The sequence below is a fragment of the Agelaius phoeniceus genome, chromosome 8 (genome assembly GCF_051311805.1).
Source record: "Agelaius phoeniceus isolate bAgePho1 chromosome 8, bAgePho1.hap1, whole genome shotgun sequence".
Taxonomy (NCBI): domain Eukaryota; kingdom Metazoa; phylum Chordata; class Aves; order Passeriformes; family Icteridae; genus Agelaius; species Agelaius phoeniceus.
The window spans coordinates 21,677,906-21,695,347 of NC_135272.1; the positions used below are offsets into that span (position 1 = coordinate 21,677,906).

The following is a 17,442-nucleotide window of genomic DNA, read 5'->3' on the forward strand; positions in this document are numbered from 1 at the left end:
CTGTTTCTCACTATGCAAATACATAATCAGAGAATGACAGGATGGCCTGGGTTGAAAGGGACCTTAAAGGTCCTCTAATCAGAACCCCCCTGCTGTAGGCAGGGATATTTTCCACTAGACCAGGCTTCTCAGAGCCCCATCCAATCTGGCCTTGAACACTTCCATAATGTTGCATTATGATGTCACAGTTGTGTTTCATAAACATATTTTGTATTATTACGGTGGACTGTGTGTCATGAAGCATAACAATGACATTTCACATCAAAATAGTTTTTAAAATTGTTATTTTAATTGGAACTTTTACATAGTATAAATGTACTACAGATTTAAGAAACTGTATTCATTAGCTCTTAAATTACATTGTACAGCTAAATAAGGAAAAAATTCATATCGCTCTATTTTTCTACAAAGCACACTACTTACCAAAGAGTTAATCAATGTAACAAGACAATTGTTCTGAAGATCAGTAGGTAAATTGGCAAAGCTTTTCTCTGAAAAACATCTTGCAAAATGTTTTCCTACCCATCTGTTGAAAAGAGAGCCATTCTTAGGTAAGGAAGATGAAAAATGTTCTATCTTCACTTGTTAGCATAAGTGATACCTCTAAAGTATTGTGAAGAAAAAACATTTAAAATGTAGACATTTCATATGCCAAAATAAAATAATTTCAACAGAAAGCAGATAAAAACAATTTTATTTTATTTTACTTACTTCATGCAAGCAGCATATAGGTTTTCCACTCCCAATGAATGAGCAATAGCCATGCATTCTAGTACAGGTTGCTGTTTGCCAGGAACAGGCTAGAGATGTTAGAAAATTATCATAGTTATTGTACATTTGATTTACAGAAACCACACAGAAATACAAAATCTTCAGTTCAAGGATTCAGAAGGAATGTCAGCTGCCATGGTATTTAAGTTTGTTTGCCTTTATGCAGTCATCTATTTCCACATGTCAGTAAAGCAGAATTCAGCCTCATGAGCCTAATGTGTGGAAATGCTCAATTCTAAGCAGGTGTTTGTTTTAAAACCAATTTTCATTGAGCAGACTTTTTTTTTCTAAATACATGCCCATGAAACAAGATACACAAATATATAGCATTTCCACATGCCCACCAAGAACAGTTACATTTACAATAGCATATATTAAACTACCCTGAGTGTAATTTAGTACATTGAATTAATCACGTGGAATACTGCTTTTAATCAGCTGGGGTTTCCAAGTGTCTATAAATAGGTGATGCTATCACAGGCCTTACTCCCACCACCTATCCCACATCCACACCTGAGAACAGGGACTGTTGACTTCAGCCAGCACCTCGATCACACGTAGTTTTTACATATCTTGTCACTATGATTTAGTGTTCAGCAATAGATTTGAAATTCTCAGGCTCTGTAGCTCACCAAGTAGCATGAGAAGTGACATACCTTTTGGAAAAAATTGCAGTAATCTCTTTTCAAAATGTAGATAGCTACTTCTTTTAGTCCATCCAGCCCATACATGTCTGCAATGCCCAACATGTGACTGAAGAGAAAGCAGTAGTGACAGGAATTAAAAATCCTTGTGATATATGAATTTTCCTTAATGCTAACTTTACCTCTTGGTTCAGTCAGAACTTACTGCAGAAAGAGACTGATAACCAAGTGTGACACTTGCCAAAGAATAATCTTCAAAGCAGAAACATATTGACCTAATAAGAGCCTCCCAGCCATGGAGTTCAGCCTGTATAAAAACAAGCCTCAGTCACTAGCTGAGACCTGTTTAGAAGACTCTCAGTTTCTCTAGGATAGCAAATGAAAAAAATATTTGTGCCAGTGGAGTTCTGGAATTTTGTAAGGTTTTTCCCAAAGATTACATAAAATGTTACTGATGACATTCTTAAAAAGCAGAGTGAGCAAACTATTAATTATTTTATATTATTTTTTTTTCTGTATCAATTAATTAGCTAAACATTGGTATTGGGACACATTATAAACAATTCCATATTTTTAGGAAATGGTAGCATTTTAATGTTTAGTGGCAAGAGTTCATCACCTACTATATAAATGGTTACAGAGAATAATTCACAAATTTCAGATTTTACTTCACTAATACAGGATTATGTATAAAACTGTGCTTAAAAATGATCCCAGAAGAAAATGCCAACATTTACATTAGTTCCTATATGTCATCCTTCATGGATCTAAGACTAATTCACCTTTTCATCACCTTGAGTGATGAAAATTTAAAATTTATTTATTTTTTATTCAAAAATAAATTAAAAATATTACCTATTATATACTATCACACATTGTATATATATTGTCTGAAAACTAAAAGGAAGGTACAGGCCAATTGGGAATTATTTTGGTATAAAACATCATCCTGTTTTTCACTCTCCTCATAGAGTATTCCAAAACCAGCTGGCATACCTTTTCCAGTACCTGTCAAATAAATAAGATTTCTTCAACAGCTTTTTTATTTTTTGAGTCTTCCTTTTGATTTTTAACTGAGAAAATACAGAACAATCAAACAAGCACAAACTAAAATTAAAAAAGAATAATAAAATTTGACATGTACCCAACATCAACTTTGTCTGGGAAGTCCAAAATAGCTCCATATATAGAATGCAAGACGACATTCATTTCTGCATGGCTTATGCTGCAAAAAAGAGTGAAAAAATACAAATAAAGACATGCCCATAATAAAATGCATTGCATTTCTTAGCCAAAGGAAGTTGGCAAAAAAGCTGATACATCATCCAGCTGCTCTGTGAATGGAAGGCAAATGATCTGATAAAATTAAAGCAATAAGATTTTGCAATACAGAAGTATCTAAATGGACTACACTTGGGGTGAATTTAGCTACTCAATAGATTTGCTGAAACTTTCTTCAGATCTTTAAAAATAAGCAATAAGCAGACCAATACTAACTATATTATTTACACTGATAATAGAGAAGGATTTTTTCATCATTGCCAAGCTCTTTACCAGCAGTAAGTCAACTATTAAGTAATTATATATTTTAAAATTGTTTTATTGTCATTAATTACTCTCTTTATTTTATGATATATTTTTGTTCATGCCACACTAAAATATATATTTAGTAGTTTTATTACAATACAAAGTAGAAATGTTCCTCGGAATATTTAGTGTTTATTCAGATTAAGAAAGCTGGCAGACCTACACAGCAGTGTTTGCATCCTTTCACAGTCCCAGCACCTTAATGCAGAAGGGCACAGAATGCCTCAGTGATGGACACGATCTGAACAACACTTTCTTGTACTTGTGCACGTACATCTTTGTGTGGAGTCTTCAGGACCCACAAGTGCTGTGTGCATTGGTGTAAATGGAATATTCATGCAGAGCTAGGACCCTTTAAAACGTCAGACACGTTGAAGCAATTGACATGGGTGACTAAAAGCAAAAGGAAAAGAACCCAGTGCTGCAAATGCAAAAAAGCCAAATCAGCACAGCTGTCTCCCTGTATAGCAGCACACACAACAGCCATAAAGGCAGCGAGGAGGAGTTTCCCCACAGCCTTGACAGCTGTTACCTTAAGCAGAATTTTCATTATTTCAGAGTAAGCCATATGTACTTCATTTATAAATGTTGTAGAAAACAGCACTAAGCAGAAAAGTGAACTGGAAAAGGTAAAATTATGCATATGACTCATAATAACAGAAATTATGAGACATTGGCATGAGAACAGTCTCATATAAGGGTTCAGTACTTCTCCAGAGAATGCCTCTACTGAAAAATAAGTAGAGGCATTTCTTAATTTCTTAACCACAGAGAAATCAATTACAGAGAGATAAGTGTAAACACCAGAGTAATGGGTGACTATCAGCCTCTAAAAACCATAAAAACGAAGGAATAAATTAAATTGCAAATATATTGCTTTATAAGGATTTGGAATTATAACCAAATCAACACATAACCTTTATGATGTTGCAGCAGCATTATTACACTGCCAGGAAACTAAAATGAACATTTAAGAAAGTATCACTTGGCCAAGAAATTTTATATTAACACAAAGCAGTTACATTTTGCAGCACTGTAAGGTACACAGTTCTTTCTGAAGAAAACTGAGTCAACCAACATCATGCCTGGAAACAAAAGCTAACATGTACATGGATCAGTACTCCTCTGCTTTTAAAGGAAATTGAATGTATTTCAATAGAGTTTTCTGATACTGAAAAGAGCTCTAACCTAACTACTGAAAAGAACAGTCCCCAGCTTATCTATGAAGTCTTAAGTATTCATCCTACAGTGACAGCTCCATTATTCTCATGCAGAAAGCCGTGGTGAACAAGCCCACTATATAAAATTGCTTTAGTGTATGCTGCTGAAATATCATAATTAAACACTATATAGGAAATGTTATTTATCTTTACATTGTAAATATACTTATTGTACAAATAAGTAGGAAAATACATTGTTCAGACACTCACATTTCATGACATGTACAACAAGACGTGAAAGAAAAGAATTTTTGAGAAGATTGTGAATATTAAAACATACTCTACACAAAAGGATTAGTGCCCTTCTGCTGATGAAAAAGACTTTTCTGAATCATCTGACAATATTAACAAATACACTACACACAGAGTTTCATCCTGAAGTCAAAACAGTACTCAGGAAATGTATCAGGCTGGAGAAAAGTGTCAAGGCATATTAATCTTCAGCGCTCTGTTCACAGCACAGTTGTTACATATTTGCAGTGATTGTAAATTGCCTACCTTTGCTCCCACACGACTTGCAGAGACAACACTTACCCTTGAAGAGTGATGTGCTCTTGAGAGCTCTCAGCCCAACTTCCACTCAGCATAGCAGCAAAGTAACTAGATCTGGCACATAAAATGGCCCTGAGAGAGAAAAAGTAAACATTATTCCACTACATACAAATATTCATGATGAGACTCTTTGATAACATTGACTTAAATCTTTGCCCTTTATGCATTAAGGTGTCAGCTGTGCACTGCATGCCTTTTCTCCCAGTACATTTGGAATTTCAAAATATGCTACAGAAAAACCAAACAGTACTCTATAAATTTTTCAGTTAAAGCTTGTTTTCAGTTTGACTTTGAGATTCACACAGAGGAAATCTATTACCACAAGCATCTTCCTTTTATATAAAATTTCACATTTATTTCTCCTGCTTTATTTACCAAATTAGAGTAAATAACAGTTATTAAATAAAGTAAATAAATAGTTTTTACAGTCCCATTATAAGTAATTATATACTGAACATCTTAAATTCTTCTTATATTGCAAAATGTGGATTTATCAAAATGACAAGTATGAAATGTCATATATTCAGAATTTTCTACCCACCAAAAGTCAAACAAAACTTGCTATTAGCACATGCTGGGACAATAAGATGTGTTTTTACAACAAGGGCTGTCAGCTACTTCTGTTTACACTTACTGCCCTTCTATATTTAAAAAGCACATAACTGGCCATAACGGGGCTAATTCAGTTTACTACTACATCCATAAAAGAGAATAAAGAAACCCCAGAGCTGCAGTCTGTGGAGCTCAGCATCTCTATCAGTATCAGTCTTCAAAATATCAGCTAAGAAGACCTTTTCAACAGGACTCTTCAGGTGGAAGTGTAGTGGCAGAGAGGAAGACAAGATAGTGGATGAAAACTGCTTTGTGATTTCAGTTTCCCAGATCCACACCAGTTACAGTGTTAGCCTTTATGTATCTTATCTGGCTTACCACAGCCACAGATAATATTCTCATACATAGAATTTTTTCATTACACTTTGTAAGCCTCCTATTATTTCTAAAATTAGCTTATGTCACGTATTTCCTGTGGCAGAAAAAGCAAAATGTTATACTAGGCTTGAGAATCCTTTCTGTTACATGTATTTGTCTCCTAAAATGTTTCTGAGTGCTCTCATTTTGCGTAGGAAGAAGCATGAAGAACACTATTTATGGTCTCTTTTACAGTCATTCTATATTCTGTATTCTCTCATCTCTCCTCCCTCCTCCTGCTTCAGAAGTCTCAGTACTTTAAATTAGAAACTTCTTGCACATTCCTCCTGTGAGTCATCCAGTAAAAATAATAAAACAAAGCTTTTACTGAACGCTTCATATCTTAGTGAAATACATCGACATGAAATTGGGTATTACATCCTAACCTGAAGTGCATGTAATTCTGGGTGCACACACCATCTTTTTTAATAAGATTCAGTAACACAGTATCATAGAGATACGGAATACACTTATCTCTAGTTTTTTATTACATTAAAATATCCAGTTTTATTACATTTAGAAATAAATTTTAGTAATGAACAGTGATCAATCATCTTCAAGGGCATAGTTAGAATGGGTATTTCAAAGACTCATTTTAAGTAAGACAGGTATTCAGCAGAATATGGACGAATATGCAGTACCTAAATTTAAATTTTATCAGCATATAAAGTATATGGAGATACTAAATTATTTTGAAATAAATTTCTCTGTGCTTTCCTACAGTGATGGTTGGTGCCAGTTTTATTACCAACCAAATCTGACTTGTTTCATGCAGAGCTCTGTAAGAATGCAACACTAGGAAGACATAAACCAGCAACACTGAAGTCTATTGGAAGTTCACAGGACTTCATGAGAAGGTAAGGAATACTGACACAAGTGGTGGGGAACTCTGGGGGCCTAGCCTGTCTCCTGGTTGAGAACTTAAAAAAAACCCCTTACAGTAAGCAAATCATTGTGGTGCTTTCACCACAATGAAAGTCCCATTGCCCTTATTAGCTCCTACTGTTCACATGACCCAGTGCTAAAACGAGCTCAAGTCCTGGGCCTGTTTCAGAACATCCTTGTTTTCTCTATGATTTACTGCTGTATCTTTTGATGCTAGTTAAACTAGATACATAGCTCCAGGCAGTAAGTGGCCTAAATTAAAGCTCTGCTGATAGAAGCTCTTTGTTGCAGTATTTTTTCTGCATTAAAGCATTTGTTTTTCAAACTTACGTATCTGAGAACATATTATGTAGACCAGAAGAAACAAACATTCTTTCCTACACTTCATTCTGAAAATGTAGCATATATCCAAATACCCACACAATTGTGATATACCTTCTCTAAAGATACTGTAATGTCAGTAACAAACTGTCCCTCCAGTTTTGTGTTGAGAAAGTACTAAAAGTAATGGAGGGGTTTTATAGTCTCTCTCAGTTACTTTATATACTCAAAGGGAACAAAATACAGGCTGTCTAGTTTGCTATCTCAAATGTAAACAGACATATCAAAGCTACAGAGAATGGTACTGACACTTTAATTTGCTTTCCCAAGCCACAGGAGTACAATAAACCAAAGTTCTTAAACGGTCTTGGACTTTCAATCTAGGAAAGGCTCCTGACAATCTTTACATCTACATAACTGAAGTAATGAAAGTAAAACCAGATCTTGTATGCACAGATTCTCAAGAGCCAGAACAAAAATTACTGCTCCAGAAATTTTCTGCCTATATGGAAATTTTATTCAGTGTTAGTAACTGAATAGTTTATTAGTAGATTTTTTTGCAGATCACAGTTTTTTAAAATTATTTTGTTACTCATATATATATGTATATATATATATATATATATATATATAGTTAGGAAAAAAATCTACAAGTATTTCCATAAGTATTTACTCAATATATGAGATTACAGTAGCAATCTTAAAACTGCTAAAAGCACAGTTGTTTTCAAAATAGTGGCAGTTGATGATAAATTATATTCATTAATATCAAAGTACAGCCACTCCACACATAAGACCTAAAACCTGTAACAGTTCACAGCTACAGAACAGCACCAGCAAAAGCTTCTTTTAGATAACAGTAACAGCGGCATTTTATACCAGATGGTTATTGATTGAAAAACTTTTTACTGTAAATACTTATGTACCTGTGAGCTTGAAAATTTTTGCCTTCTACGCAAATATTAATATCTGGGCAACAGCACTTCTTGTAGAGCATCAATAAGTCTTCTCCTAACACAGATGCAGTTTCTACTTTGGAATTACCTGCATATAGGGAGAAAAAGCTGTTTTCACTTGGTCAGGTGTACGAGAGACTATTGACAGTGCACAGACAAAACATTTGAAAAGAATCTGACATAATTAAATTTTTTCTTATTGCATATTCAAGCTTTTCCCTGAAAGGTTCTCCAAACATCGCCTTTTACTTCTTATTTTGACTTATCAGAAACTTGACCAATGCTCCCTATTTGGTATCTACAGAAGAGCTACAGTTACTCTTTCATAAAATCATGCACCCAGTTCATTCTTTTCTGCAGAGGTCTGGCACCTCTGCATTGAAGAAGAGCAGCCCCTGAGGAAGTCTGGGGAGATGCAGTGCCACAGGTCCCACCTGAACAGATGTGCTGCTTGAGCCCTGGCACTGACACAGCTGCAGCAGCCAGCACCTCTGGGGAAGATGCAGTTAAACACTTCCTTGTATGATTTCATTCAGAGCTGTAATATGGAAGATTCTGAAAGGTTCCAGAACCCTCCTAAAACAGCAGTGGAACCGGTGCAATTTGCTAGGAAAGGAAAACAAGGGAGATACTCTGCTGTGTGGAAGTCCCACATGGTGAAGAGTGGAGCTCACTGTATTCCAGGGAAAAGACAGGACATGGTGATGACCATGCCTGATGCCTGGCAATTCCAGATTTATTACACTACACACAGGCTGGGAACTGTGCCTGCTTAACTTCTGCAGCAATTCAGTTCTTCAAAGTGTGAGATCATGAGGTGGGCCATAGAAAAGAATATCCAGCTGTGCTGTAATAGTTTTAATTTTGCCTGCATTTTTACAACTGTAGAAGTATTTGAACAATTATTTAAAAGACAAAAAGAGAAAAAAGTGCAATTCCAAACCTACCTGCAGCAGCTTTGTTGCTTTCTGCATCAATCACAGCTTCTGGAATTTCTTCCTCAATACCAACCAAACCAGGAACTCCTTTCTGCACAGCTCCACTTGGAGTATTCTGATCAACTGGTGTTCTTTTGCTTTGTCCAAGACAATTTACATTTTTTTGAGTGTTGTGAAGAGTAGTAGTGTTGCTTTCTTGTATTATCGTCATAAACAGCTCCTCAATTTCTTTAAGATTTATATCAGATGAATATAGAATCCTAGAATATGACACTAATTTTTAATCTCATGATTTTTCAATTGAAGAAAACAAATAAAAAATTACATTTTTTAATCTAACAAAATTCATGACCAGAAAACAAAGAGTTGGACTCTCTTGTGCTTAAAAAACCCAACCTTTCTAAAAATGTATCTCTGGAAAACTCATTTCTGCAAATGCTTGAAAAGCATAAACAAGCACCACAAAATACCAAAACCATCTAACATCAAGATTATAGCAAAAAAATTATAAAAAAGGTATAGAGATAGAAATGAATTGGAGAAATAAATTTTAATTTCAAAGGAAGCACTTAAAGCACAAAAATTTGCAGTTAAGATTACCCAAGAACTTTCACTTTGCCTATCTAGTAATTCCAGCTTCCCACTTTCCCATCTGTTTCACCAACTTATTTTTGGCTCAGGATCTAGATCTTTCAGAGAAAAAGAATTTATTGCCCTCTTATCAGAAGAAACAAACTTCTTCCTGCCTCCAAGGCGCTGTTAGGATTAGAAGAAAGAAGTGGATGATGACCAGACAGAATCCTGTATTTGAATGGAATTGATGCATCATGTATGAAGTGTATGACTATGCAACAGGCTATTGCTTTTAAAGGTTAATCCTTTGTTAACGGGGGTCCTTTTTCGGGCTCATGCTGCCCAGAAAAAGGTACCCGGACATCCGTAACTCTTTGTTTTTGTTGTCTCATATTGTCCTAATTCAAATTGTCCAAATTATTATTACTCTAATTGTATTACTATTTTTATAACCATTTTATTACTATTAAACTTTCAAAAATTTTAAAAGCAAGTGATTGGCATTTTTCACACCAGTCTGTTAGGTGAAAATTATCAAAAGATTTTTGTGAGTTTTCTAATTTTGGCATTAATGCTGCCGAATTTTCAGGGTTTACTGTCTAATTTTGGGTCGAGAAATCTGTCCCAAACACTGAGGGGACTCTGGAGCTATTTGGGAACAGTTCTTTTTCGAAATTCTTTTGTGTTGGGATCAAAGGGCTGGCATTTGCGGGGGCAAAATAATTCTCTGTCTGTCCTGTATTTATTAAAGCAGCTGTCATATTCCAACCTCCTCCTCCTCCTCCTCATCGCACGGTTTGTGTGCATGGATGTGGCTGTGCAGATGAATCGTGACACAAAGTAGTCCCAGTCGGTGCTAGGAGTGTGGAAGGCGAAAACGCAGAGGCACACCAGGTATCGGTTGTGCACGGTTACGCGCTGCGGAGGGATCTCTCGGTGCCCGGCAGAAGGGGAGATGCGGAAGGATACATGCAAGGCGCTGCAGTTTTCACCTGCTGTGGTGCCGTGTACAGACGCAGTGGCGGCAGAAGTGGTGTGACAGGGCACATGGATGCCGGCTGTGGCTGGACAGCGGCACGCAGCGCCTCGCAACCGGGACCGGGCTGTACCAAAACTGGGGGGTGGCGGCGGGGCCGTGGAGATAGAACTGCGCATGCGTGCGGCTGATCCTGGAAGCAGCGCTGTGGTTCGATGAGTTGGCGCGGAGTGATACCACTGGTGCTGGGGTTGTAGCAACTGCGCATGCGTGGGTTCCGTCACTACAGCAGTGCAGGCAGTCATCATGGTGGCAGGCGGGCCGGGGGTGCGGGAGGCGGCGGAGCTGTGGGAACGGGAACGGGGCTGCGGCCGTGGAAGGGAACGCCGGGATGCCCACGGTTGCAGGAGGCGGCGGAGCCACGCCATCCAGCAGCTCTAAAGCGGGAGGGTGCGGGGGGGAAGGCGCGGCTCGGCCCGCCATGCAGCGGCGGCGGCAGGAGAGGGGAAGTGACCACGGGCGACGCTGATGGGAGGCTGGGCTGGAGCGCCGCAGTGCCGGCACAGGGGGGCTTGGCTGGCTGGGGCACCCCGGGTAAGACAGTCATTAAAACACCCTAAAAATTATTTTAAAAGCCCTTAAAAAGCCCTAAAGGTATCCGAAACATTTCCAGAGATTTCCTAAAAAACTCCTGCAAAAAAAACCCTAAAATATCCCTTAAAATCCCTGAAAAATCACCTGAAAGACCCTAAAAAACTGTTTAACCCCTACCTGTAACACTGTGGCCTTGAAACATCATCTCTACCTATTAATTGGGGTAACTGCAAGACCCTCAAACACCAACACAATCACCAGCTTGAGTTGGTCTGGAAAGCACCAAATAAAATCAAATAAAAAGATTTATAAATAGAAAAATTAAAAATAAAGGTTAAATAAAAAATAAAATACAAAAATAAAATAAATAATTTAAAACTGGGAAAATAAAAAAAATTAAATAAAATAGAAAATTAAAAAAATAAAAAGCTTTAAAAATAGAAAAATTAAGAATAAAAATAAAATAAAAATTTAAAAATAAAATAAATGCTTTAAAAATAGAAAAATTAAAACTAAAAATTAAATAAAATTAAAAAAAATAAAAGAAATGCTTTAAAAATAGAAAAATCAAAACAAAAAATAAATAAAAAATAAAATTAAAAAATAAAAGAAATGCATTAAAAATAAAAAAATTAAAACTAAAAATTAAATAAAAAAAAAGCTTTAAAAATAGAAAGATCAAAAATAAAAATTAAATAAAAATTAAAAAATAAAACAAATGCTTTAAAAATAAAAAAATCAAAACTAAAAATTAAATAAAAAATTAAATTAAAAAAATAAAATAAATGCTTTAAAAATAGAAAAAGCAAAAAATAAAATAAAAAAAAGAAAAAAATAAAATAAATAGTTTAAAAATAAAAAAATTTAAACTAAAAATGAAAAAAAAAATTAAAAAAATAAAAGAAATGCTTTAAAAATAGAAAAATCAAAACAAAAAATAAATGAAAATTAAAATTAAAAAATAAAAGAAATGCATTAAAAATAAAAAAATTAAAACTAAAAATTAAATAAAAAATAAAAAAAGCTTTAAAAATAGAAAGATCAAAAATAAAAATTAAATAAAAAATAAAAAATAAAAGAAATGCTTTAAAAAAAAAATCAAAACTAAAAATAAAATAAAAAATTGAATTAAAAAAATAAAATAAATGCTTTAAAAAAAGAAAAAGCAAAAAATAAAATAAAAAATAAAATGAAAAAAATAAAATAAATAGTTTAAAAATAAAAAAATTTAAACTAAAAATGAAATAAAAATAAAATTAAAAAAATAAAATAAATGCATTAAAAATAAAAAAATTAAAAATAAAAATTAAATAAAAATAAAAATTAAAAAATAAAATAAAAAGCTTTAAAAATAGAAAAATTAAAAATAAAAATTAAATTAAAAATAAATAAAATAAATGCTTTAAAAATAGGTAAAGCAAAAATAAAAATTAAATAAAAAATAAAATGAAAAAATAAAATAAATGGTTTATAAATAGAAAAATGAAAACTAAAAATTAAATAAAAAATAAAAAAAGCTTTAAAAATAGAAAGATCAAAAATAAAAATGAAATAAAAAATAAAAAATAAAACAAATGCTTTAAAAATAAAAAAATTAAAACTAAAAATTAAATAAAAAATTAAATTAAAAAAATAAAATAAATGCTTTAAAAATAGAAAAAGCAAAAAATAAAATAAAAAATAAAATGAAAAAAATAAAATAAATAGTTTAAAAATAAAAAAAATTAAACTAAAAATGAAATAAAAATAAAATTAAAAAAATAAAAAAAAGCTTTAAAAATAAAAAAAATTAAAAATAAAAATTAAATAAAAATAAAAATTAAAAAATAAAATAAAAAGCTTTAAAAATAGAAAAATAAAAAATAAAAATTAAATAAAAAATAAAATGAAAAAATAAAATAAATGGTTTATAAATAGAAAAATGAAAACTAAAAATTAAATTAAAAATAAAATTAAAAAAAATAAAAAGCTTTAAAAATAGAAAAATACAAAATAAAAATGAAATAAAAAATAAATAAAATAAATGCTTTAAAAATAGGTAAAGCAAAAATAAAAATTAAATAAAAAATAAAATGAAAAAATAAAATAAATGGTTTATAAATAGAAAAATGAAAACTAAAAATTAAATAAAAAATAAAAAAAGCTTTAAAAATAGAAAAATACAAAATAAAAATGAAATAAAAAATAAATAAAATAAATGCTTTAAAAATAGGTAAAGCAGAAATAAAAATTAAATAAAAAATAAAATTAAAAAAATAAAATTAATGGTTTATAAATAGAAAAATAAAAAATAAAAATTAAAAAAAAAAAATAAAAAGCTTTAAAAATAGATAAATAAAAAAAATAAATAAAAAGTAAAAAAAATAAATGCTTTAAAAATAAAAAAATCAAAACTAAAAATTAAGATAGAAATAAAAATAAAAAAAAAAAATAAATTATTAAAAAAAAAAAATTAAAACTAAAAATTAAATAAAAAATAAAATTAAAACAATAAAAAAAGCTTTAAAAATAGAAAAATTAAAAATAAAAATTAAATAAAAATTAAATTAAAAAAATAAAATTAATTAAAAAGTTATAAAAAACAAAATAAAATCCGTAAAATGCTGTAAAGTATCATAAAAGTTGCATAAAAGTTAGTGCCGTAAAGCGCGACTGTCGTAAAACTGCACCTTTTACGACAGTTCTGCTTTACGGCACCTTTTACGACAGTTCTGCTTTACGGCAGTTTTACGACATTCGCGCTTTACGGCACCTTTTACGACAGTCGCGCTTTACGGCACCTTTTACGACAGTCGCGCTTTACGGCAGTTTTACGACAGTCGCGCTTTACGGCACCTTTTACGACAGTCGCGCTTTACGGCACCTTTTACGACAGTCGCGCTTTACGGCACCTTTTACGACAGTCGCGCTTTACGGCAGTTTTACGACAGTCGCGCTTTACGGCACCTTTTACGACAGTCGCGCTTTACGGCAGTTTTACGACAGTCGCGCTTTACGGCACCTTTTACGACAGTTTTGCTTTACGGCACCTTTTACGACAGTCGCGCTTTACGGCACCTTTTACGACAGTTTTGCTTTACGGCACCTTTTACGACAGTCGCGCTTTACGGCACCTTTTACGACAGTCGCGCTTTACGGCACCTTTTACGACAGTCGCGCTTTACGGCACCTTTTACGACAGTTTTACGACAGTTCTGCTTTACGGCACCTTTTACGACAGTCGCGCTTTACGGCACCTTTTACGACAGTCGCGCTTTACGGCACCTTTTACGACAGTCGCGCTTTACGGCACCTTTTACGACAGTTTTGCTTTACGGCACCTTTTACGACAGTCGCGCTTTACGGCACCTTTTACGACAGTCGCGCTTTACGGCACCTTTTACGACAGTTTTACGACAGTTCTGCTTTACGGCACCTTTTACGACAGTCGCGCTTTACGGCACCTTTTACGACAGTCGCGCTTTACGGCACCTTTTACGACAGTTTTGCTTTACGGCACCTTTTACGACAGTCGCGCTTTACGGCACCTTTTACGACAGTTTTGCTTTACGGCACCTTTTACGACAGTCGCGCTTTACGGCACCTTTTACGACAGTTTTGCTTTACGGCACCTTTTACGACAGTCGCGCTTTACGGCACCTTTTACGACAGTCGCGCTTTACGGCACCTTTTACGACAGTCGCGCTTTACGGCACCTTTTACGACAGTCGCGCTTTACGGCACCTTTTACGACAGTTCTGCTTTACGGCACCTTTTACGACAGTCGCGCTTTACGGCACCTTTTACGACAGTGGCGCTTTACGGCACCACCTTTTCGGCAACTTTTATTGTACTTTACATCATTTTCCGTTTTTATTTTGTTTTTCATTTATTTTTAATTAATTTTATTTTTTAAATTTTATGTTCTAATTTCATTTATATTTTTAATTTTTCTATTTTTAAAGCTTTTTATTTTTTTATTTTTATTTTATTTATATTTTTGATTTTTCTATTTTTAAATATTTTTATTTTTTAAAATTTTTTTTAATTTTTCTATTTTAAAAGCTTTTTATTTTATTTTTTAATTTTATTTTTTATTTGATTTTTATTTTTAATTTTTCTATTTTTAAAGCTTTTTATTTTTTTAATTTTATTTTTTATTTGATTTTTTTATTTTTCTATTTTTAAAGGTTTTTATTTTATTTTTAAATTTTTTTAATTTATATTTTTAATTTTTCTATTTTTAAAGCTTTTTATTTTTTAATTTTATTTTTTATTTGATTTTTATTTTTTGATGTTTATTTTTTATTTTTCTATTTTTAAAGCCTTTTATTTTATTTTTTAATTTAATTTTTATTTGATTTTTATTTTTTATTTTTCTATTTTTAAAGCTTTTAATTTTTTGTTCATTTTTTTTAATTTATATTTTTAATTTTTCTATTTTTAAAGCTTTTTATTTTTTTATTTTATTTTTAAATTTTATTTATTTTTTAAATGTTTCTATTTTTAAAGCTTCTTATTTTTTATTTTATTTTTTAATTTTATTTTTATTTTTAATTTTTCTATTTTTAAAGCTTTTTATTTTTTTATTTTATTTTAAAATTTTCTTTATTTTTTAAATTTTTCTATTTTTAAAGCTTTTTATTTTTTTGTCTTATTTTTTAATTTTCTTTTTATTTTTAATTTTTCTATTTTTAAAGCTTTTTATTTTTTTAATTTTATTTTTTATTTGATTTTTTTATTTTTCTATTTTTAAAGGTTTTTATTTTATTTTTAAATTTTTTTAATTTATATTTTTATTTTTTCTATTTTTAAAGCTTTTTATTTTTTAATTTTATTTTTTATTTGATTTTTATTTTTTGATGTTTATTTTTTATTTTTCTATTTTTAAAGCTTTTTATTTTATTTTTAAATTTTATTTTTTATTTGATTTTTATTTTTTATTTTTCTATTTTTAAAGCTTTTAATTTTTTGTTAGTTTTCTTTTAATTTATATTTTTAATTTTTCTATTTTTAAAGCTTTTTATTTTTTATTTTATTTTTAAATTTTATTTATTTTTTAAATTTTTCTATATTTAAAGCTTTTTTTTTATTTTTTAATTTTATTTTTATTTTATTTTTTATTTTTAATTTTTCTATTTTTGAAGCTTTTTATTTTTTATTTTTTAATTGTATTTATTTTCTTATTATTCTATTTTTAAAGCTTTTTAATTTTTTATTTATATTTTTAATTTTTCTATTTTTAAAGCTTTTTATTTTATTTTTTAATTTTTTTTTTTTTTTTTTTTTTATTTTTCTATTTTTAAAGCTTTTTATTTTTTTTAATTTATATTTTTAATTTTTCTATTTTTAAAGCTTATTTTATTTTATTATTTTATTTTTATTTGATTTTTTTATTTCTAATTTTTCTATTTTTAAAGCTTTTTATTTTTTTATTTTTTTTAATTTTATTTTCTTATTTTTCTATTTTTAAAGCTTTTTATTTTATTTTTTAATTTTCTTTTTATTTTTAATTTTTCTATTTTTAAAGCTTTTTATTTTTTTATTTTATTTTTAAATTTTCTTTATTTTTTAAATTTTTCTATTTTTAAATCTTTTTATTTTTTATTTTATTTTTTAATTTTCTTTTTATTTTTAATTTTTCTATTTTTAAAGCTTTTTATTTTTTTATTTTATTTTTAAATTTTCTTTATTTTTTAAATTTTTCTATTTTTAAATCTTTTTATTTTTTATTTTATTTTTTAATTTTCTTTTTATTTTTAATTTTTCTATTTTTAAAGCTTTTTGTTTTTAATTTTATTTTTTATTTGATGTTTAGTTTTTATTTGATGTTTATTTTTAATTTTTCTATTTTTAAAGCCTTTTATTTTATTTTTTAATTTTATTTTTTATTTGATTTTTATTTTTTATTTTTCTATTTTTAAAGCTTTTAATTTTTTGTTCATTTTTTTAATTTATATTTTTAATTTTTCTATTTTTAAAGCTTTTTATTTTTTATTTTATTTTTTAATTTTATTTATTTTTTAAATTTTTCTATTTTTAAAGCTTTTTATTTTTTTTTTTTTTTATTTATATTTTTAATTTTTCTATTTTTAAAGCTTTTTATTTTATTTTTTAATTTTATTTTTTATTTGATTTTTATTTTTTATTTTTCTATTTTTAAAGCTTTTAATTTTATTTTTTAATTTTTTTTAATTTATATTTTTAATATTTCTATTTTTAAAGCTTTTTATTTTTTATTTTATTTTTTCATTTTATTTATTTTTTTAATGCTTCTGTTTTTAAAGCTTTTTATTTTATTTTTTAATTTTATTTTTTATTTGATTTTTTATTTTTAATTTTTCTATTTTTAAAGCTTTTAATTTTTTGTTCATTTTTTTAATTTATATTTTTAATTTTTCTATTTTTAAAGCTTTTTATTTTTTTATTTTATTTTTAAATTTTCTTTATTTTTTAAATTTTTCTATTTTTAAAGCT

The 17,442-nt window shown here is 29.7% G+C and overlaps 1 protein-coding gene across 1 annotated transcript in view; it reads right to left on the bottom strand.

The window, feature by feature from the left end:
* BTBD8 (BTB domain containing 8) overlaps positions 1–17,442 on the bottom strand; it is a 48,621-nt gene that overhangs the window by 23,550 nt on the left and 7,629 nt on the right. Inside the window, exons 3-9 of the mRNA XM_054638582.2 lie at positions 8,853–9,103; positions 7,876–7,993; positions 4,757–4,846; positions 2,560–2,640; positions 1,428–1,524; positions 712–800; positions 424–526 (exon numbers count right to left, since the gene is read on the bottom strand). Of these exons, the coding sequence (XP_054494557.2) occupies positions 424–526; positions 712–800; positions 1,428–1,524; positions 2,560–2,640; positions 4,757–4,846; positions 7,876–7,993; positions 8,853–9,103 (829 nt within the window). The remainder of the gene's footprint in view (positions 1–423; positions 527–711; positions 801–1,427; positions 1,525–2,559; positions 2,641–4,756; positions 4,847–7,875; positions 7,994–8,852; positions 9,104–17,442) is intronic.